This window comes from Periplaneta americana, chromosome 12 (assembly GCF_040183065.1).
Source record: "Periplaneta americana isolate PAMFEO1 chromosome 12, P.americana_PAMFEO1_priV1, whole genome shotgun sequence".
NCBI classification, from domain to species: Eukaryota; Metazoa; Arthropoda; class Insecta; order Blattodea; family Blattidae; genus Periplaneta; species Periplaneta americana.
The window spans coordinates 161,075,507-161,099,367 of record NC_091128.1 but is presented as its reverse complement, the minus strand read 5'-3'; the positions used below and the strand labels follow the sequence as shown (position 1 = coordinate 161,099,367).

The 23,861-nt window shown below is 35.7% G+C and overlaps 1 protein-coding gene across 1 annotated transcript in view; it reads left to right on the top strand.

Annotated features, from left to right (window-relative positions):
• LOC138711085 (unextended protein-like) overlaps positions 1–20,681 on the top strand; it is a 113,631-nt gene extending 92,950 nt beyond the window's left edge. The window contains exons 11-12 of the mRNA XM_069842401.1: positions 3,381–3,479; positions 7,570–20,681. Coding sequence (XP_069698502.1) covers positions 3,381–3,479; positions 7,570–7,866 — 396 coding nt within the window. The 3' untranslated portion in view covers positions 7,867–20,681. The remainder of the gene's footprint in view (positions 1–3,380; positions 3,480–7,569) is intronic.
• Positions 20,682–23,861: the final 3,180 nt, after the last annotated feature.

The following is a 23,861-nucleotide window of genomic DNA, read 5'->3' as shown; positions in this document are numbered from 1 at the left end:
TCTTTATTTCTGGGCACTCGTCAAGCTTTTCTGTGCACTTTCAGGTTCAGATTTCACGTCTGCCAATTGTTTTTGCAGTCTCTGTATTCTGGATCAAAGCTTACTATTTATTATCTTTTGGTGAGCATTATTTCTTGTCGGAAAATCAACTTTAATTCCGATGCCACTCTCTACGTGCCTTTCATTCCACTGTTGATTGTTTGTCGTTCTTCTCTATGTGTCCTTTCTCGTATTTTCCGTGGAGTTCTCTTGCTTTTCTGACGATAGCTCGGATAATCAAGAAATATGGTTGGTACAACACCACGCTTTAAAATCTTTCTTTTACAATTTTCCCTATAGTTTTTTTCTTGAAAATGAAGGCTACAAACACGTGCATAATCGGATGGAATCCACTTACTTCCTTTGGCATCACCTTGTCTTCTTATGACAACTAGCCACCTTTCTCGAAGTTCTTCTGCCGAGGGAATGTCATGAAATATTATTCCTACGGAACTAGATTTTCCCTGTTTGGATTCACAAAAAGGCACACAACAATTAACCATTTTCACCCATTACTACGTTTGCGACTATGTAAATCTGTGCGTGAAGCTCAAACTCCGACATGTATAGATACGCATTGCTATACGCCACACCATTGTACTGATATGTGTGCGTTGGGTGGCGCCTATAGCGGAGAATTATGTCAATACATGTGTACGGCAGGTTCCATGTTAAACTATAGCATAGAGCAGGCAGTTAACAACGAGACACTAGGCGAGGGGATCCAGACGGCGGTGGTTTTCACTTTTTGCGTGTTTTTGAATGTATATCTACAGTCACTCTCTTCAATGATGATAGAACACAGTTTCGAGCTCTCGCTCATGCCTGCTCCAGGAAGTACAAAGAATCATGTGATCACGGGATGATAACACTTCACCGTAATCCAATGAAGTGGTCATGGTATCATGGTACCATATGTTTTTATTTATTCTCGGAGTTATTATTAAAATTTGTTTAGACATTTTTGTACTTGAAATATCAAGGATCGTAGTGTCCTAAATTTGAGATAATTGGATTAATGTTTTCACTAGTTTGAAGGTAGAAAGAGCTGGCTGTCTGTTGAATCTCTTGTGTGATATACTTAAGATCGAGATCTTCATGTAATTGAACAATGCTAATGTCGTAATCTGCTCCAGAAATTATTCTGCCAACTTTATTTTGAAGGGCTTGTAATCTTTGGAGATATGTCTTCGCTGCAGATACCCAAGCAGTTGCTGCATAAAGCATTACTGGAAGAATGAGACATTTGTACAACTGAATTTGCTTTTGAAGTTTCAGAACTGGAAAGGAAAGCAGGGAATACAATTGATGTATTCTTTGTAATGTTCTCTGCCTTAAATAACAGAGAGATAAGTTAAATGGTTTCGTAATAGGTCAACAATAGCTTCACCGCTTTGTCAGTAGATGGATCTGTGGATATACTTTCAACACTGCCTGCTGGATCACACCCAATGGCTGCTTACACTGCCTGCCCAATCAACGGTTATGCGCGAATACCCGCTAGTTGGCAGGTAGTGACTTTGCATATAGTAATAATGTTAATAGTGGTGGGCACTGCCTGCCACTTAGCGGCAAAATAACTGATTGAGCAGGCAGTTTATGCAGCTGTAGGATGCGATCCAGCAGGCAGTGACTTTCAGTATGATGAGCATACTCCTTCTGATTGGTTGGATCCAACCATGACTTCCATTAACATACAATGAATAAATGTTAAGTACCATAATTATGTACTCAAAAATAAATTAGGTCGATGAAATAATAAGTCCCTCACCATCTGTAATGTCTAGGTTCTAAAGTCTTTTTAAAATAAGAACTGAGAAACTGTATGGACTGTGATCCCACCAACAGTTAAAATATGCAATGATTTGATAGCACTGAAAATGGAAAAAAAAAAAAAAAATCTCCTACGAGAAGAAAGCTGTAAACCTGTACATTATATGCAGATATTAAACAATTAAAATATGTAATGATTTGGTAGCACTGAAAATGGAATAAAACAAATCTCCTATGAGAAGAAAAACCGTAAAATAGATATTAAACAATTAAAATATATAATGATTTGATAGCACTGAAAATGGAAAAAGAAATCTCCTATGAGAAGTAAAACCGTATACCTGTATATTATATATAGATATTAAACAATTAAAATATGTAATGATTTGATAGCACTGAATAGAAAAAAAAAACAAATTTATGAGAAGTAAAACCGTAAGCCTGTATATTATATATAGATATTAAACAATTGAACTATGTAATGATTTGATAGCAGTAAAAATGGAAAAAAAAAAAATCTCCTATGAGAAGTAAAACCATAAACCTGTATGTTATATACAGATATTAAACAATTAAAATATGTAATGATTTGATAGCACTGAAAACGGAAAAACAAATCTCCTATGAAAAGTAAAACTATAGGCGTATATATTGTATAAATATATTAAACAAATTCGATACATAATTTTATAATACATTATATTATTTGATAATTTGTATTATATATTTTACATAACTATTCTTACAGCTAACCTATCACTGAGGAATAAGGAAAACCTGTTAACTTGTATTTACTAGAAGCAAAGCTGTGTAAGTTTACTGGATTTTGCAACAAGGTAGGTGATGTTTGGTCCTGTGCCTCAACTCTTATATTCAGTTATTATCAAGTAACTTTAACTTTCAAACAAGTGCAAAAAGTGGAAATCGACATCTGAGCGAGTTACGAGGTTTTGGAATAATTAAGGTAACAATATATCATATCGATGGTGTTTAGATAAAAGGGCTTAACCCTCATTTTTAAATGTGGTTTTTTAGTGTAATTAGTTAAAATTAGATTACAAAACCTGAATATAAGTTTTTTGACAATTATGTTTACATTCGTTCATATAAAGTAACTAATAATAATGTGTAAAAATTTAATTATAGCTGTTTCTGAAAATTTTTCTTTTGTGGGATAAGCCCTTTTACCTGAACACCATAGATATCATATCGTATAATATCATATTATATATCATATCATATCATACCATTATGTATCATATCAAATATCATATATAATTTATCGAAATATATATCATATCATATACCTAAATGAAGTAATTTACTGTACACGACAAACTTCTTTTCTCTATATTACATTATGTCAGGGCATTAAGGAATTAGGAATTTGATGACTATGGCTTGTAACAGAGATCAAGCTTCTGGGAAAGAATAATAGTAAAGGCTTCTAAATGGCCGTAGTGCCGATATGATGATGATAATAATTATAATTATGATGATGAATATTATTTTTCTTTTCTTTTAATTTAAACTTTAAAGTCAAATTAACCCATATTGTAATGTTCCAGCTGCTGCACTCATTGGATGAAGATGATCGTAGCCAGGGACCTGTTGATTCTCCAACTTTGAGTAGAGCTGTGAAGGATGCCAGCCATCATACATCACCGGTCAGTATATACTCCGTTAAGATACCGGTACAGTCATATCTAGCTCAGAAAGCAGCCATCCTGAACCAACTTTTACTTATTTATTGTTTATTTATTTTCAAATGGCCCTTAATGAGCTATTGCCCCACCTAGGACAATACATACAAATGTGTTTCATTTTGTGGCGGTAATTATTATAAATGATTATATATAGACACACACACACACACAGACACAGAGTGTTTCCGGGCTGGTGTTACTAACTTTCAGGGATGATGGGGAAGGGCACATGTATCAATTTGAGATAAAGAACCCTGGTCCGGAAATGACTGAGTCGAAAGTTATAAGCAAAAGTCGTTGTGTGGAAATGGAATTGTGATTTCGCACCACGTGCCCTCCTTCCCTTAACCTTTGGAACAGTCGTGGAAAGATGGTATGGGCCAGATGTCTCCTACGTGGGTACTTGTAACCAATACAATCTGTGAGCTTGTCTACTGTTCCCATTGGCTCATCCGTATTCGAAAATCAGGTCTGCATATTCCACTCTCGTGTACTCCTCCATTTCACTAGGACTGATCGACTGGACACTGCAACTTGTACACATACACTGCTGTCTACAGACGTGCATATCAGGACCGACCATGTCCGTTACACATTAAGCTATCTGCATTGCTTTAGTGTAGTTTCGTGTCCCCACCCCTCAGACAGCGCACTGAATGGAATACTGTAAGTAGACAACGTAAACAAAGTCAGATGAATACAGTATGTGTAAGATGTACAGATAAATACACATAAATAAGGTGTACAGAGGAATAAAATTATTTCATTTCCACACAATTATTTTTGCTTGTAACTTTCGACTCAGTCATTTCTGGAGCAGGGTTCCTTATCTCAAATTGATACATGTGCCCTTCCCCATCATCCCTGAAAGTTAGTAACACTAGCCCAGAAACACCCTGTATATATACTATCAATAATTTGGGCAGCACACTAGCGCCCACTATCGGATGCAATAGAGAACTTCAGATATTCTGTTACCTTTTGTAATGACTACCACCGGGTATATACCCATTTATAGTGTGAATAAATACATACCGGTACAATTAAGTTATACTGTATACACGAAACCCTTTCTTTAAGTGTTGTATATAGAGAAAAAATGGCCACCCCTCTAACAGCTGTTTGTATCTATTGTCATTTTATGATGATGGTTGCCTTGTAACCATGGAAGAACAAACCAAAGAGCACAGAATAATTAAAATAATATTGCTATAACTGTACTCTTTGACCAAATTTAGCGTGGTAATCGATCAGGCCCAGTTGTACTATCAATACTTAGTGCAGCACACTAGCGTGCACTGTCGGATGCAATAGAGAACCTCAGATATTTTATTATCTTTTGTAATGAAGTAATGACGAAACTATGACGTAGCTGTGTAACAGTTGTATTGTTATACACGACATTTGTAGTAATTATCAGTGAGGAATTTAGACGCGACTTATAAACGAGCTCTTCGCTGTGTAAGTACAAGACAGTTAAATGTCTGATTAAGGCCCAGTTTCTTCAACCTTTGTTAAAATGCATCTAACATAGTGTTAATTAACTGTAAGTTAAAAGTATGAATTGCTGTTAAAAATATTGCGTTTCTTCAACTTTACATTTCACATTTTAACATTCTGTTTGTTAACTTTCTGTTAGGACCAGAGATTCTAGAGTTTAACCATAACCTATAACCAAATATAGGCTCACTTCTGTCTTCTGAACTCTGACAATTGCGAATTTCGCTTGTTTCCGTTGTTTGATTCAGAGAGGATAGAAGTCTTTCTATTCTCTCAGGTTTGATTTCTGCTTCTTCCCTCTTCTGTATCACAATAGCATGGAGCGGCGTATTGGTGTTGCTGTTATGAAATGGAAAACACTGGAACAAAAAGAAATTGTGGGACTAATTTCTCTTCGTTCGAAAGAAACCTTCTGCTGGAAATCATTTCGCAGTATAAACCAATTAATGAGAATAAACAAACAAACGTATCTAAGTTGAAAGCGAAAAGTGAGGCTTGGCAGAAAATAGCCTATACCTTTGTATGAACTTCTGGACTGTCAAATCACAGAAATCAACCGCTCTGTTTATGTATTCATGGATATCATTTTCTAAATAACCCAGATATATAAGTTCAGCATCTAACGCACCAGCCATATTGGACACTTCTATGCTTACAGAGAGTTAAATGATTTAACTGCATGAAATAGGGCAGTTAAATTAACATAGGTTTTAACAGCCTGTTAGTACTAACAGTAGTTGAAGAAATGTTTCAACTGTTAAGTTTACAGTTAAAATGAAATAACACACTGTTATAATTTAACTGAGGTTGAAGAAACGGGACTAATGGCCGTGTGCACCATTCTCGATCATCTAGCCCATTTATCAGAAATCACGGAAACATGGTTAATTCTTGACAATGATCAAGTTACAGATGCGGTGCACCGACATTTTCCCTCGATCAACTCAGTCCCGTCAGCTGACGGTACGCTCGCTTGAGAAGAATCATCTGAGCGCTAGGTTACCGCGTATAAAACAGCGAACGAACGCACTCTGTCAATTATCGCTTCGTTTTTGTTTGTCGGAGTGCTTTCAAACATCCTCGCAGTTTTCAAATAACAAGTTTCAATAATCATGGAAGAAAAAAAGAAAATAGCACCGAACTTCTCACAGTTCGAAGTGGAAATTCCTTTAGAACTCGTCAGCAATTATGCATCCATATTACAGAATAAAAGTACTGATGGAAGTTCTCTAAGAGAAAAGCAGGCTACCTGGTTGGATTCAACCTCCCAATTCATATGAGTTATACGTGTTTACATAATTCCACATAATTTGTAACGTAATTTATACAGTGGTTATTTCATATTATTGATATTAATTTGGAAAATTTCAGTATACGGATACCGCACTGACAATTATCTTGAAATAGGCTACTAAAAAGAGCAGATTTGTATGTGTTTGTCGAATGCTCATCATCTTGCTTAGGAAAACACACATTTCAGTGCCAATAATTTATTTGGGAAAATTTCAGTATACGGATACCTCACTGGCAATTATCTTGAAATAGGCTACCAAAAAGAGCAGATTTGTATGCGTTTGTCGAATGCTCATCATCTTGCTTACGAAAAGACACATTTCAGTGCCAATAATTTATTTAGGAAAATTTCAGTACACGGATACCTCGCTAACAATTATTTTAAAATTAAAAAAAAAGAAAAAAAAAAAAGCAATTCATCTGTGTATGTCGAATACGCATCATCATGCATACGAAAAGGAAGTTTTTAGTGCCAATTTATTTTGTGTGCACAAGGTTGGAATTTTGGAGTAAGAGGGAAAGGAAAGTATCCTTGTTCTGAAATTTATCCATTTATTTTGTGTTCACAAGGTTGGAATTTTGGAGTCAGAGGGAAAGGAAGGTATCCGTGTAATTTCACTTAATTCAAGTGTAAATAGCCTAATTGTCCAAAACGTCATGTAGGTCCTAATAGTTTCAAACGACAAATCTATAGCTAATAAGTGATAATCTCGCATTCTACAAAATGGTCATTTAGTTTTGCTATATTATTACCGGCATAGAATAACTACTTTATTATTATGTTAACAAAATTGGACAATTAGGTCTATATAATATTTTGTCCTCAAGTAAAGTCCCGATCTTCCAAAGCAGAAACATATATAAAACATTAGTCTATTTTGAGAAAAAAAAACATTTCTATTATTCATCTACAAACTTACTCTTTCTACAATAACACCAATTCTGTTATTTCCGCAGTGATTTGCGTGTTCAAGATACATCATTTCATCTTCAATTCATCAAGTACGTCAAATCGTGCCGCCATTTTGGTTTTCTCGACTTGACCATGTTCAATTCAAGATAATCAGTGCCACACCCGTGATCAAATTTGATCATCATCAACTCGCTTGTTTAACTTTGATCGAGATTGATACTCCGCAAATTGGCGTTGAAGATGGTCAACTGCCGACTTAACTATGGTCAAATTTTAATCGAGAATGGTGCACACGGGCATAGGAGTTTTTATTAGTAAGGCCGTACATGTTTATCTTCTGTGTAGAGTGACAGAGAAGCTCTGCAGCGCTGCATCATGGCAGCGGAGCGGACTGTGGCCAACGACGTCAGCATGCTGCAGTCATTGTCCAACAGCAGTGGGTCGATGCGCAGCCCCAACAGCCCGGTGGGCAGGACTGCTTCCCCGGGCCAGGAGCCGAACGGCAGCGTGAAGAGCAGTGCGGGCAGACCCACCAGCCCGGCGAAAGAGGACAGACCTCTACTGTGTGACAAAGAGGACAAGGCGACTGCAGAGGAGAGGACTGTCCTCCTGTCTGCCAGTGGTGGTGCAAGCAAATGCTAACACAAGACAACTGCCAAACCTCTGTTTCCTTCCAGATGGCAGCGCATGCTGTATCGAATTGTTACTTACAGGATATTGTTAATAATGTTCCCGATGATCCAGAGCTTTGTAGACGAAGTTAGTTCCTGTGGTCTGCGCGCCAAGTGAAATCCGGCCGGCCTTGTGATTCTTCACATCGATCTACTTACTGTACACTTCTTGTCTGGAGTGGCAAGGACTCGAGTCTTGTTAATATTTTAATCCGCATTTTTATGTTCCCTTAGTTTTACACACTTTTTAATGTCACGTCTTCCAGTGGGTGAGAACTTGGAACCTATTTTATGTACAGTCAGCATGTTTCTGCCTTGTACTCTAACATGGCTATGTTGCAAAACTTTGACATGTGTGTGTATGTTATAATATTATCTACCACATGATTCGCGGAAGAAAATTCAAGTCTGAAAATTTTCTGTTAAATAAATTAATTCACTGTTAGTGTCGCATGACAGTTCTGGCCGATGTGGTACTCTCGACCCTCTTCCTCTATTCCATGATCCCCTTTCTTCTAATGTTATTCTTCTTCCAAGTTCTTACTTCTCCCTTCTCTTTTCACTTTCATCTAGTCCACTTTTTCCTCTTTTATTTTCCCACTTTCCTTCTCCTCATCTCCTCTTCCTCTTTTCTTTTCCTACTCTCTTTTCATTTTGCTTCATCACCTCCTATCGTCTGTTTCCTTTCATGTCCATTTCCTCTTTTTTCTTCTAATCTTATTCATCTGTTCTTGCATTTTTCTCCATCTTTCCTTTTTCTTTTTCACTTTTTGCTTTTCATCTTTTTTTTCACAGTTCTTTTATCCTTTTTAATTTTCCCTTCACTCCATCTCCTCTTTTTAATCCTTCTAATTTTCTTTTCTTTTAATCTTAAATCATATTTCTGTTTCTGCATTTGCTTCTTATTTTTCTCTTCTTGTTAAACATTTCTTCTTCGCCATTTTGTTTCAACATCGCCTGTTATTCATTTTTTTTCTTCCAATCTCATTCATTTTCTTGTTCTTGCATTTTCCTCTTTTTCTTCTTCATTTTCTCTTCGCCATTTTGTTTCATCATCACTTCTTACTCATTTCTCCTTTTTCCTTCTTTTTTTGCATTTCCCTTTCACTCTTTTTGTTTTTCTACTCTTCATTTTCTCTTATTTAATCTCCCTCTTTTCCATTTTGCTCCGTCTTCCTTCTTGTGTTTTTTTTTAGTCTCAACCATCGTCCTATTCTTACTTTCCTCATTTCACCTCCTTCTTTTCCATTATGCTCCATATTCTTTCTTCTGTTCCTTCTAATCTCAACCATCACCCTGTTATTGCTTGTCTCTTTTCATCTTCATCTGTTCCATTTTGCTCCATCTCCTCTTGTTCGTGTCTTTTCATCTTCCTGATAATCTTAACCATCTTGCTTTTGTTCCCTTTTCTTATTCCTAATCTCGTCTTTTCCGTTTTGCTCCATAACCCCACTCTCGTCTCTCGTCTTTTTTTTATGTATCTAGTATTCTGTATTTTTAAGTATGCATTGTACTGAGATTGCGCCTTTGTCACCGTCTGTTTCCAGTTCTCTTCACAGTCGCAGTCGTTCTCGTCTCTTGTTGTGATGTGCTAGAATCGTCTCCCACAAACTGATGATATACAGGTTGTTAACTTTCACTTGTCTTACGCTACTTCTTGAGGGTTTTGTGTACTCTTGCCCCTGGAAGACAAGTATACAACGTGTTAGTATTATGTAATGCATTTGTTAGTGTCCAGTGTGCTGACAGAGACATTGTACCTACTAAGTTTTTGTTGAAACCGATATAGCTGGTAAGTGAATGCGTCTTAATTCTGTTATGTATATTGTATATAAAATTTGTATATATCCCAATAGAATGTATAGTCGCCCTGTTACTACATCACTAGATCAATTTAATAACGTAGGCGTATGTTAATGTTGTATCAGCAGCACATTGGACAGTTTTGTTGGTTGGTACACCTGTATTTTAAAGTTGTTTGTATTTTAGTGGAGAAGTCACATAGTGAATAATTACCTGTTGTTACTTAATCAGAGTTTTGTATCCACATTTACATGTCGAAAAGTGAGAGAGATTTAACTCATATTGTAAAGTTTCTTTATAAGTTGTTTGAGATTGCATAGTTGGCAGCACTGTTGTTGCCTGTGGGACCCACTGTACAGAGAGGTAGGATTCCATGTTGTTTTATTTATTTATTGAGATTGTGGATTACTTCACAGGGACAGACTGTTTCCTATGCCGGTCCCACCACCTGCTGAGGAGCACAGAGGTGCATTGCTGCTTGTCTCAGCTCCGTGTTATTTGTTTTAGAAACTCTGTGACTTGTTTTACTACTATTAACACTGTGCACCTCTGTGCTGTACATCTCGAGAGCAATAAACAAGACTTGCATACGACTTCACTCTCATCTTCGTTTTACACTCTAAACCGCATGCTGTGAGATATGTGACACTGCTGTTGCATTCCTTAGGAGTGAAGAAGAATAGAGGGCAAAACGGACTCTGAAATCGAAATAATTTATAGTGATAGTCTATATCCCTTAAAGGCCTTTTAAGATCAGTTGCATCCTACTTTTCTCTAATTTGTTCCTTGCTTTTTCTGTCCGAGAACTGTATTAACTTTGAATCCAGAGCACTGTCAGTCCATCATTCTAATGGGGTAGTAATATACAGGGTGATTCACTTACGGAGATTATTTCTGAAGACATTCTTAGCAAAAAAATGTCACATAAACATGTGTCCTAATCTCAATATTTTCATAGTTACATTAATTTCAAGTTGTTAGTAAAATGCCTTTTTTCTTAGGTTTAAGGGTAAAAAATATTACAAATATAGAATGAACTATTCAGAAGTGTCATTTCTTTAATTGATTAGTGTTCTGAAGCAAAAAATGTATTGTTAATTGCTTTCCACAGATTTTATTTTTCAGTTTTTAACTAAAAATGACATCATTCTTACGCACTTATCACAAAAATTGTTACAAATCATACGACTTTAGGAACTTGATTCTTTAGAGTATAATTATGCATCCTAAAGTACAGTCTTAAAGAATTTACAAGAGTGGCGTGATTTGTAACAATTGTTGTGATAAATACATAAGAAAATGTAATTTTGTAGTTAAAAATCGGAAAAAAAAATTCTGTACAAAGCAACTATGGAATTCACAACACATTTTTTAGTTCAGAATACTAGCTAAATAAAGAAATGATACTCCTGAATAGTTCATTCTTTATCTGTAATATTCTTTTACCCTTAAAAGTCGAGAATAATAGTATTTTACAAACAAATTCAAATTAGTGTAATTCTGAAAATATTGAGATCAGCACAAAAGTTTATATGACATTTTTTGCACAGGATGTCTTCGGAAATAAGCTCCGTAAGGGATGGTAAATCCTCGTGAATCACCCTGTAGTTAGACAGTTCGTAAAAATGTCCTTACGGAACACAGTACAAATTAAACCTTTCTTTATGGGCACCTTGTGATAGTCTCCAATCTATATCCCTTAAAGGTCTTTCAAGATCTGTTGCATGTCACTTTTCTCTAATTTGTTCCTTGCTTTGTCTGTCAGAGAACTCTGTTGTCTTAAGAGATAGCCTGCAGATAAGTATTACTCAACCATATTTACTTCAAATCCAGGGAGGGCAAGCAGAGCACTGTTAGTCCTTCAAGAAGTGCAATCACTCTGTTATTCCTAGACAGCCATCCATCATTCTAATGGGGAAGTAATGTAGTTAGACAATTCGTAAAAATGTTCTTACTAAACACAGTCGAAGTGAAACATTTCTTTATGAGTACCTCTTTAAAGTGGACATCTTTTGTAATGGACAAAGTTATGAAGTCCCCAGGCAAATGAGTAGCAAATCACATACTGAACTATCTCTTTAAAATGGACATTTCCCCTGGTTAAAATTCAGCCCCTTATGGCAAGATAATGGTTTAACCTACAATTATATTTCTACTAGATTAAATCGGCTACAACTTGCCATTTTCAATCTGTGCTTCAGTGGCTGACCATGATAATATCTTTGAAAAATATTGGAGTGCAAGAGGTCAAATGACTTTATTGTCAAACGCCTGGCATTAGAAAACAACAACATATTTCTACTAGATGAACAATCCTCCATGTACCCGCTTCCACTGCTATATGGGTCTCGGGTGAGTCAAACCGATCTGCGGTGAACGGGTGTCAGGAAGTCCACAGTAAATCTACCTACAGTTTATCGCGTAAGTTACTAGTTTATTACTAATAAACACTTGCATAATGATAGAATTGGACTGCTGCAACAATTGGCGAAAGATACCTAGAGAAGAATAAAGTAGTGTATATAGCATTTGTGGATTTAGGAAAGACATTTGACAGAGCAGATTGGAATAAACTGATGGGGATCTTGAAGAAAATTGGTGTGGATTGGAAAGAGAGAAGGCTGTTCTGTAACCTTTATGTGAAGCAACGAGTCAAAGTCAGGACAGGAGAAGAAATGTCAGAAGGAAGCGAAATAGGGAGAGGAGTACAACAAGGATGCCCTTTATCACCTACCCTGTTCAACATCTACTTGAAGGATTTAGTGAAGAACTGTTTTCAGAACGTGGGAGGGGTAAAAGTAGGAGGAAGAAGAATAAAGTGCATAAGATTTGCTGATGATATGGCTTTGTTAGCAGAAGAGGAGATGATACTAAGGGATATGCTACTGGAGCTAAATGACAGCTGTGAGTAGTATGGGATGAAGATAAATGCAAACAAGACGAAAACCATGATTATAGGAAGAAAAATAAAGAAGGTAAAACTTGCGAATTCTAAATGAGTCAGTAGAGCAAGTGGACAGCTTCAAATACTTGGGGTGTACTATAAGCAGTAACATGAGCTGCTGCCAGGAAGTCAAAAGAAGGATAGCAATGGCAAAGGAAGCTTTTAATAGAAAAAGGAGCATCTTCTGCGGATCTCTGGAGAAAGAACTAAGGAAGAGACTAGTGAAGTGCTTTGTGTGGAGTGTAGCATTGTATGGGGCCGAAACATGGACATTACGATGAAGTGAAGAGAAGCGAATAGAAGCATTTGAAGTGTGGATATGGAGAAGAATGGAGTGTGTGAAGTGGACAGACGGAATAAGAAATGAAGCTGTGTTGGAAAGAGTGGGTGAAGAAAGAATAATGCTGAAACTGATCAGGAAGAGGAAAAGGAATTGGTTGGGTCACTGGCTGAGAAGAAACTGCCTACTGAAGGATGCACTGGAAGGAATGGTGAAGAGTTCCGGGCAGAAGAAGATATCAGATGATAGACGACATTAAGATATAATATGGATCTTATGCGGAGACTAAGAGGAAGGCGGAAAATAGGAAAGACTGGAGAATGCCCTTGGGCAAAAAACTATGAATGAATGAATGAATGAATGAAATAAACACTTAAAAAGTTTAAAATTGTAGGAGGGGATTTTGGACCAAAAGCTCGCTCAGACAAGTCAAATCTTGTATTTAGGAAGCAAAATATTTCTGTGATTATTATTGTGCGAGTTATGACGTCATCAAAAACTCAGTTGACAGAGAAATAGGTGGCCAATTGGGATGAATTTCGTTAAAAAGTTCTTAGCTAAATACATAATTTTTTTAAATCTTTTCTTCAGGATCTAGCTAGTCCACACCTGTGGAGTAATGGTTAGCGCATCTGGCCGCAAAACCAGGTGGCCCGGGTTCGATTCCAGTCGGGGCAAGTTACTTGGTTGAGGTTTTTCCAGGGTTTTCCCTCAACCCAATATATGAGCAAATGCTGGGTAACTTTCGGTGCTGGACCCCGGACTCATTTCCCCGGCATTATCACCTTCATCTCATTCAGACGCTAAATAACCTAAGATGTTGATAAAGCGTCGTAAAATAACCTAAAAAAAATTCAGGATCTGGCTGTAATAATAGTTTCTTAAGAAGACGGACCCTGTATGGCGTAATAAGAAATTCTAGCAAAAAAAAAATAGAAGATAAATTGTGATTCTTGAGGGAATTTGTACAGAAGCACATTAAATGCCCGGAAAATCTTAATTCGGATTTAAATAAGAGGCTATATTATTTTGTCTCTGATTTAAAAAATAAATGGCAGTGGAAAAGAGGAAATATTTCTTCAAAGTAATAGAAATTGTCTGGAAACTTCGATTAGATTCCCGAGTTACTCAACTTCCGAAAGAAAGAAAATTGGTCGATCACAAAAAAATTTCGAAGATATTAATGAAAGATCCAAATGTCAGAAATCTATAAATATGCGGCTTCAACATTCTTTGTGGGAGCTTTCGTATGCTGCCCAAATGAGTCTTCATTCCATTGGTCATTAGGAAGTTTCCAAAGTCATTAAAGATGTTACAATGTCTTCACCAAAACGAGTTTTAAAATACGGAACTGCATAAAAGCAGGTAAATAGTCAAAGGACCCGAGAACTTCCAGCAACTGAAGCATTTACCATGTTTATTGAAGCTAATTTTAGAAGAGAACAGTACAAACAAAATTAGGAAAAAAAGATGTCTCGATTTCCTTCTTACAAAAAAATTCAGTCTGCCAAAAAAGAGTTTTATTCCGAAAGAGAAGCAATTATTGTCACTGAAACTTCTGCCGAAGTAAAACTACAAGCTGTGTTGGATCACACAGATTCACGAATTTGTACAAGCTCAAAAAAAAAAAAAAAGCTTTAATGAATAAAGGATTAGAAAGAGTGGGGAAATTCTTTTTGGTTAATAAATGGGGATTTGATGTATCTAATCAAAGTACAAGCAGAGATTACAACGAAGAAACTGATGCAAATATATTCATGAATTTAAATACTATTATAGTCACAATCATGCCATGATATGAAAGAAAAATTTCACAACCTCGAGCGGGAATCGAACCTGCGACTTCCTGTTCGAGGTTGTGAAATTTTTCTTTCATACCATGGCATGATTGTGACTATAATAGTATTTAAATTCATTAATATGTTACATCAACAGACGTGTATACGTCACCAAACTTCGTAATGATGAAGTTTACAAATATATTCATTTCATCTCTAGTGCCTTTGCTACTCACTATAGACAAATCTGGGACGAACGACGAAATTTTAATTTGGCAAAATAGAAGATATTCATCGACAAAATTCTGTAGACCAATCAGATTTCAGTTTCAGCGAAGGAAGTACAAGAGGTCAGTAATAAAGTGGTAAAATATACAGGGAACGTTTCACAAGACAAATGTCTCGAGAGAAGACCATTCAAGATGTGCTTAATAGTCTATTGACTACATCTGAACAGTACATTTCAAGCCTGGAAGAACTGCACATTACTAGAAAGACATATTTTGATAAAGACGTGTTAGATACGGTACTGCCACCAAACATTAACTATAGTTCCGAAAATGAGTCAAGCAACGATATTTCAGATTCTGACTGAGAACTTCACATGTAATCTTTGTTATTCCCTATTTTTGTATGTTTAAATTTCCATTGTAATCGTTATTCGTAATTATTTTTATAATTTTAATCCACTAAGTTATAATTTTATTTTAAGATTTTTATAACTGTAATATTTTGCCAATAAGTTTATCAGAAACTTGACTATTGACAGGTAATAAATGTTAGGCCTATTATGATTATTATTGTTGTTATACATATATGTGTTTGTGCCCATTATCTTACCTAAAATCCACTAAAATAATTTTTGCCATCTTTTAACCCTCTTGGCCCAACTGTCCACCGGTCCCTATCCTGTGCAAGATCAATCCAGTCCCTATCATCATATCCGACCTCCCTCAAATCCATTTTAATATTATCTTCCTATCTACATCTCGGCCTCCTCAAAGGTAATTTTCCCTCCAGTCTCCCAACTAACACACTATATGCATTTCTGGATACACCCATACTTGCTACATGCCCTGCCCATCTCAAACATCTGGATTTAATGTTCCTAATTATGTCAGATGAAAAATACAATGCGTGGAGTTCGGCGTTGTGTAAATTTCTCCATTCTTCTGTAACTTCATCCCTCTTAGCCCCAAATATTTCCCTGAGCACCTTATTCTCAAACACTCTTAGCCTCTAGTCCTCTCTCAAAGTGGGAGTCCAAGTTTCACAACTATACAGAATAACCGGTAATATAACTGTTTTATAAATTCTAACTTTCAGATTTTTTGAGAGCAGGCTGGATGACAAAAGCTTCTCAACCGAATAATAACAGGCATTTCCTATTTTTATTCTGCGTTTAATTTCCACTCAAGTGTCATTTATATTTCTTACTGTTGCTCCAAGATATTTCAATTTTTCCACCTCTTCAAAGGATAAATTTCCAATTTTTATATTTCCATTTCCTACTATGTTCTGGTCACGAGACATAATCATATACTTTGTGTTTTCGGTTTTTTTTTCTTTTAAATTGGGGACTTTGAAGTGAATTTATAGTGACAGGCAGAGTAACTATCTCATGCCCCCACGTTTTATGTTTGCTACCAGTGCACTTCGTTAGAACCAGGTAACCAGCTTCGAAGCCATTAGCTCTGTGAACTTACAATGTATTTATTTTCCCCTTTTTTTCATATTACAGGATTATCTAAGGAATTAGCAAATTCTTTGTGATAGTAGAAGAGAAAGTGTGGGGGAAGGGAAGAGGTCCGTGGCCCATTTCTTTTAGGGCTCATCCCGACATTTGTCTTATTACTCGAGGGAAACCACGGGAAACCTTGAGCAGGATGAAGTGTCGTACTGACAACAAGCCAATTGGCTTCATTGGGATATGTATATATTCAGGAGGAAGGTTGTCTTTTAATCATAATTAAAAATTCAAATACATAAAAATCCATAAAAACATACACAATGAAATCATTTATAATACATATACATAGGCAGCCAATAACGTGATGACCCTGAAACAGAGAAATAACATTATTAGTGCATTAGTATGCTTAAGTCTGTCAAGTCATCCTGTTGTTCAGTTTGGTTTGTGTCTTGTATGTTGTCGTTCCAAGCTAGAGGGTGGAGTACGCTTTTAGGTCTTCTGTGTTTACCTAAAGCAGGGTTGTAGCTACCCAGAGAAGAAATTAGTGGGTTGTTGCTGTTGTACGACTTGGTGTACGTGCAGAAGGCTTGATTAGAAATGTATTCTTTAATTGTCCAAATTTGGAGTTCTTTTAGTACATTATGCAACGAGCCTATAATGATAGTAATTAAGAAGCGAGTATGGATGTTTATGAAATGAGCGCAAGCGACTTTCATAATTTTCATACGAGCTTCTTAATTACCATTATAGGCGAGTTTCATACGACTTTTTATGCTCGACCATATTTCTAACTTGAAATTATTCAGATGCATACATTTTATTTGTATCTGACAAGATCGGAAGTGACCTTGTTCTAGGTCGTGAATTGTGAGATGTGCGCAGACGCGAAAGTATTGATTTTTTCCAAGGAACAATAATGTCATTGACCTTGATGTAATCCCGTTAAACTTGATATAACCTTGATTATTGAACTCGACATTGAAAAACGAGATGACAAATTGAATTTATTTAAATATTATTTACAATTAACGCTAATTATTATAGTAACAGGACATAACCTTCTGCGACAGTATTGGATTTCCAGCGTCCGTGACTTCGCTAATTCTCTTTCGATTGCATATCCGAGAATAATCGATACTTGCGGTTTTATAACAGTACAAAGCTGACTTGTCATTGGCTGAACACCTGTAAAGTGAGTTGTCATTGGCTGAAAACACCTGTACTTTAATGACATGCATTAAAGGACTGCTACCAGGTGTATAATTACTACATTTCGGCATGGCCGAGCATAAATGAATTAATGTAACAGGTGTTCGGGATTTACTTCCTAACCTATCTCTTTACTTGCTTCAAGTAAAATTCCCTTGTTTTCACTAATCATTTGTGGGTTTTCTCCTAACATAAACATATTCACGTCATCCGCATAGACAAGCAGCTGATGTAACCCGTTCAATTCCAAACCCTCTCTGTTATCCTGGACTTTTGTAATGGCGCAATAATAATAATAATAATAATAATAATAATAATAATAATAATAATAATAATTTATTTTGCATACAACATCAGTCATAGTCTTTTATTACTTTTTGTGTAATTACAATACAATTTGGGAGTACGAAGGTAAAAAAAAATGTATTTAGGGGGTACGCTAGCAAAAAAAGATTGAATACCACTGCCCTAGACCATTGACTTGCCCAAAACAAGTTACAAATTCAGGTTGGGTCATTCAGCTTAGCCCAGTGCAGTTACATGGTAAAAACTCAATTGCTGAAGTTGATCCATTGACCAGGTTTCTTTACTATCCATCCCAAAGAATTCATGCTAATGGTTTTTATCATGCCTTTAGACTGGGGCCGAAGCTTAATGATGAAATGTCAGGGAAGTTGCTTGATCTTTATTTTAACTGTGTAGTGCGAAGAAATATAAATACTGACAGAGGTTGAGGTTCGGTGAGGTATTTGCCGTAAGGAGACCAGATAGTACAGACTAGCGTCGTGCATTATAGGCACTATGTTCGGTTCAAGTTTGCTGAGTATGGTGAAGTTCGAATTCGCCAATGTTCGCTCTGCAGAAGGGGGCCTGTCATGTTTGTTCCACCTTGTTGTAAAATTATGCACTGACCTCTACTCTCATCTCTTCATATCTTAACCGCTTAAGGATTTTAGCACAGACCTTGCAAACAATTTTTCATATGAAATAAGACGAAGTTTGTAATGTCTTGATGGGCTCTCTCATGTTCGTACATTGCAGGACATTAGTACAGACCCAGAAACAAAATTTAAGCCACCTGAATTTTGTTTCTGTATCTGTACAAAGTGGCTTAAATTTTTCAAAAAAAAAAAAAAAAAACTTATGCGTATTTATGTGCAATGGCACCTTAAATTTAATATTCCAAAATATCAGTGTTCAACTCTTTCAGAAAGGGCCCATTTTTAATAGTTTTGTAACTGTATGCAAGTCACACTTTGGTTACGTCCCCTTTTCTTGACCTATTTTTCTTCTTTCGACATTTTTCAAACCTTGAGTACATTCAGTTTGAAACCTATTTCGGACAGAATAGTAATTTATGTAAATAGTGTATAGTCTTGATAATTATGGCACAAGTGAAGAATGTTTATAATGAAGATTATACACGTATTACATACAAAGTTTTATGCTATTCTAGCATTAAAATATGTACAAAACTATTATAAATTTATAGAATGTAATGTTATGACATAGTAAAGACATGAGTACTGGATATGACGTAATATATTGCATGGTTGCTAAGCAACTGTTTCTAAGACATTGTTATTTTGTTATTGTTTTGAAGCTTTTTCTTACAGGTACATTGTATAAAATTGTGTTGTGAAGGCGGTGATGACGTCATGGAATACTAGTTGCTAGGTAACCTTTTCTGGCACCAGTGCCAGAATTAGGCCAATTGTGCATAATTTGTAGCTTCATAACAAACGTGTTTTAATGCTAGGATTGCATAAACTTAATTTTTTTACCACATATTGCCGTTGTGATGCCCTTTGCATTTAATGTAAAATTATGGGAATTGGGGAAAAAAAATCTGACAGAAAAAATTCGTACTTATGAAAAATGATGTCAAATTTTGAACAGTTAGCATCATTAGGGTAAAACAAACAAATGTGTTAATGGACAAAGAAAGCATTGAACAACAACCTGTGAAAGTTGAAACCCTGTATCTTTAATATTTATTTAGGAGCTGAGTGTACCAAAACATTGAAAATTTAACATTGTAAAGATAGGAGGTATCCGGTCCCCTTAAAGGTCTGTTAGAATAAGTGCGGAATGAAAAAACAGTTGTGAACAGGGGCATAGAATGAAGAATAATTTGAGTAGACATTAATGATATATAAATCCATGGTGTAATTCATGAATGTATTAATTATTATTTCAAAGTTTAAAGGAGTTACATAAATGCAGATGAAACAGTTACGCGCTTTTAAATGTGTGTTTTGTTTTCTAGTTATTTGTATTGTTTTCATTTCATTTTATTTTGTAGCAGTAATGCCAGTAAAATTCCATGATTCATGCCCTCCAATTATAGAGCAGTGTAGCTTTTATTTGTGCTGTTACGTTGGAGCCAACCTGTAATTGGTGCACCAACAGTTCCGAAATTTTCTTGTAAATTTGTCCAAATGTAACATAAGCAGAGTTGGCTCATTCACAATGAAAATTAACATAACATAAGCATTAACTTTAAAGTGTAAACGTTATGGTAAAATCAAGAACAGTCACCATGGGAACATAACGACGACGTCATTTCCTCATATTCTGTCGTATACTTCAGTACTCCACAATTGTGTACTGTTTGCAAATCGCGTAAGCATAAGCATGAAAGTTTAGACATTAACATGAAAGTTTGCAAACTTCAAACTTTCATGCCTATGCTTACGTGATTTGCAAACAGTACACAATACGACAGAATATGAGGAAATGGCGTCGTTTTTATGTTTCCATGGTTATCAAGTATCTTTGCAGTTATGTTTATGTTCCTGTTGTGAATGTTCTTGATTTTACTGTAACGTTTACATTTTTAAGTTAATGTTTATGTTATGTTTAATTTTCATTGTGAATGAGCTTTTAATTTAGACTTCTGTTTCAATTTAACTTCTGCTTAAAGATTAACGATAAAAAAATTGGATAATATATAGGTAACAAAAATAAAGGAATTAGAACTGTTCTTGCCTGTATCAGAGTCTAATTCTAGTAATTTGGGTCTGTACATAAAAATGTAAATAAAAACTTAAACGTTTTGCATTTAAGAAGTGAATAATATGGCAATATAGTTTTATTCATTAACATACTGGTACCGTAATTTAAATAATAAGTAAAAATAAAACACTCACTGCATTAACAAATCCCTGGCTTTCACTAACATAGAGATAGAGATAAACAATAGTGATTCTCTCATATATGGGACGCGTCCAGAAAGTAAGTTTCCTTGGAGCCGTTTAGAGAAATAGAACACAATTTTATGGAAAGATTTATTGAAACAGATACAGCAATTGTTGAGCTAATTTTCAACATATTCTCCACCGAAATTCAGACATTTGTCATATCGTGAGATAAACTTTTGTACCCCTGTGCCACCTGGGATCAGAACCAGTGTGTGACAGCTGTCTGCACCTCTCTGGTACTGTGAAAATGCTGACTGGGCAGGAATTTCTTGAGGTTTAGGAAACGATGGTAATTGCTCAGCCACAACAGATGTTCTGCTGGAAGGTGTTTCAACATCCACCCTACAGACCGGATCCTGATCACAGCGGTTAATCATCTTTTCTTACACCTCAAGAAATTCCTGTCTGGTCAGCATTTTCACAATGACAGAGAGGTGCAGACGGCTGTCACACACTGGTTCTGATCCCAGGCGGCAGACTTCTACGACACAGGGATACAAAAATTGATTCCACAGTATGACGAATGTCTCAATTCCGTTGGGGGATATGTTGAAAAATAACTCAAAAGTTGCTATATCTGTTCCATTAAATCATTATATGAAATTGTTTTTCCTTTCTTTTCCCAGGAAAACTTACTTTCTCGATGTGCCTCATAGATAAGAATCACTTTATTTAAAAAATTGTGAATTAACATAAATCTTGCATGCTGTTATTTTATTTATTTATTTATTTCTGTATTTATTTATTTCTGTATTTATTTATTTATTTATGGATTTATTTGTTTATTTATTTAATTTACTTTAACCTAGTAATTTGAAATAATGTGCTCTTAGCAAAGTAAATGGATATGGTAGGTTTCATCATCGTTTATATGTAAGAGCAACGCAATATCACATGAAAGTATTGTGTATGGTTCCTGGGTAGCTCAGTTGGTAGAGCATTCGTGCACTAAGCGAAGGGTTCCAAGATCGATACCCGGCCCTGGAACAATTTTTCCCTTGAAATTATTCAAGTCTAATTCACAGGGAGCTATTACCTGAAAGCCAGATTTTCATAATATATAACTGGAGGTACGTTAATAGAAAGCCACAATTTAAGTCACAAAGAGTTTGTGTGAACTCAAAGTTGAGTTTCTGGCGTCTTGTCAGCCCATTTGAGTTGTGTGGTTTCAAAGGGAAAAATCGCGACTCTTTCGTGAATGGTTTCTGGGTAGCTCAGTCGGTAGAGCATTCGTGCGATAAGCGAAGGGTCTCGGGATCGATACCTGGCCCCGAACAATTTTTCCCTTGAAATTACCCTTAAGCTCTGTTCCTCTCTCAAAGTGAGAGTCCAAGTTTCACAACCATACAGAACAACTGGTAATATAATTGTTTTATAAATTGTAACTTTTAAGATTTTTTTACATCAAACTAGAGGATAAAAGCTTCTCAACCGAATAATAACAGGCATTTCCCATATTTATTCTGTGTTTAATTTCCTCCAGAGTGTCATTTATATTTGTTACTGTTGCTCTAAGATATTTGAATTTTTCCACCTCTTCAAAGGATAAATCTCCAATTTTTATATTTATATTTCGTACAATATTCTGGTCACGGGACATAATCATATACTTAGTCTTTTCGGGATTTACTTCCAAACCTATTGCTTTACTTGCTTCAAGTAAAATTTCTGTGTTTTCCCTAATCGTTTGTGGATTTTCTCCTAACATATTTACGTCATCCGCATAGACAAGAAGCTGATGTAACCCGTTAAATTCCAAACCTTGTCTGTTATCCTGAACTTTCCTAATGGCATATTCTAGAGCGAAGTTAAAAAGTAAAGGTGATAGTGCATCTCCTTGCTTTAGCCCGCAGTGAATTGGAAAAACATCAGATAGAAACTGGCCTAGACGGACTCTGCTGTAAGTTTCACTGAGACACATTTTAATTAATGACCTAGTTTCTTGGGAATACTAAATTCAATAAGAATGTTATATAAAACTTCTCTCTTAACCGAGTCATATGCCTTTCTGAAATCTATGAATAACTGTTGTACTGTGCCCTTATATTCCCATTTTTTCTAATAATTAGGGCTAGAATTTTGATGAAATTGAATCTTCTTTCTAGTAAGCCAGAAACATAGCCGCTTTAGTATTTATATGTTATATGATAAACTGAGTGTTTTAAGACATATTTGTTAGGGCATTTTTTTTTTGCATTTTTTGCCTGTTTCAACTCATAAGAGCATATTTTGTGTTATTCGGACATTTTTGAGGAATTTTCATTTAATTTTGGCCACAAATCTCCATTATTAATATAAAAAAATGTTTATTTCCTTTGATATTTTGTCTACATATTTTGTCCATTAATACCCATTATTTTTTACTTGGTTGTTTAACGACGCTGTATCAACTACTAGGTTATTTAGCGTCGAGACTGGTGATAGCAAGATGATATTTGGTGAGATGAGGCCGAGGATTCGCCATAGATTACCTGACATTTGCCTTACGGTTGGGAAAACCTCGGAAAAAACCCAACCAGATGATCAGCCCAAGCGGGAATCGAACCCGCGCCCGAGCGCAACTCCGGATCGGCAGGCAAGCGCCTTAACCGACCGAGCTACGCCCGTGGCTAATACCCATTATATTGTACAATATTTTAATTGTTTTTCTACACAAATATCGCCCTTTTAACGTAGTACACCCCATGTAATGGATCAGTCCAACCATCCCTTCAATATGGACTCCTCTATACTTGTTAATTCCGTATAAGAGTGGCCTTGTGATGGACTACATGGAAACTACATCAGGTAAAATAATTAAAGTGTAATATTTAGGAAAAATTGTGTAAAATTAAATAAACTTAAATGTTGGTACTAGAATTTAATTTAAGTACTAGTCTAAATATTAAGTAGCACAAAACTCCTTTTCCTACTAAGCCAATTTTAGAATGTAAGATCAATTTTTAAGGGCATTTTTGAAAGATTTTTAGGTCATAAATGCATTGTTTTAGGACATTTTTTCATGATTTATATGTCATCAAAATCCTAGCCCTACTAATAATAATAGCAATAATAAT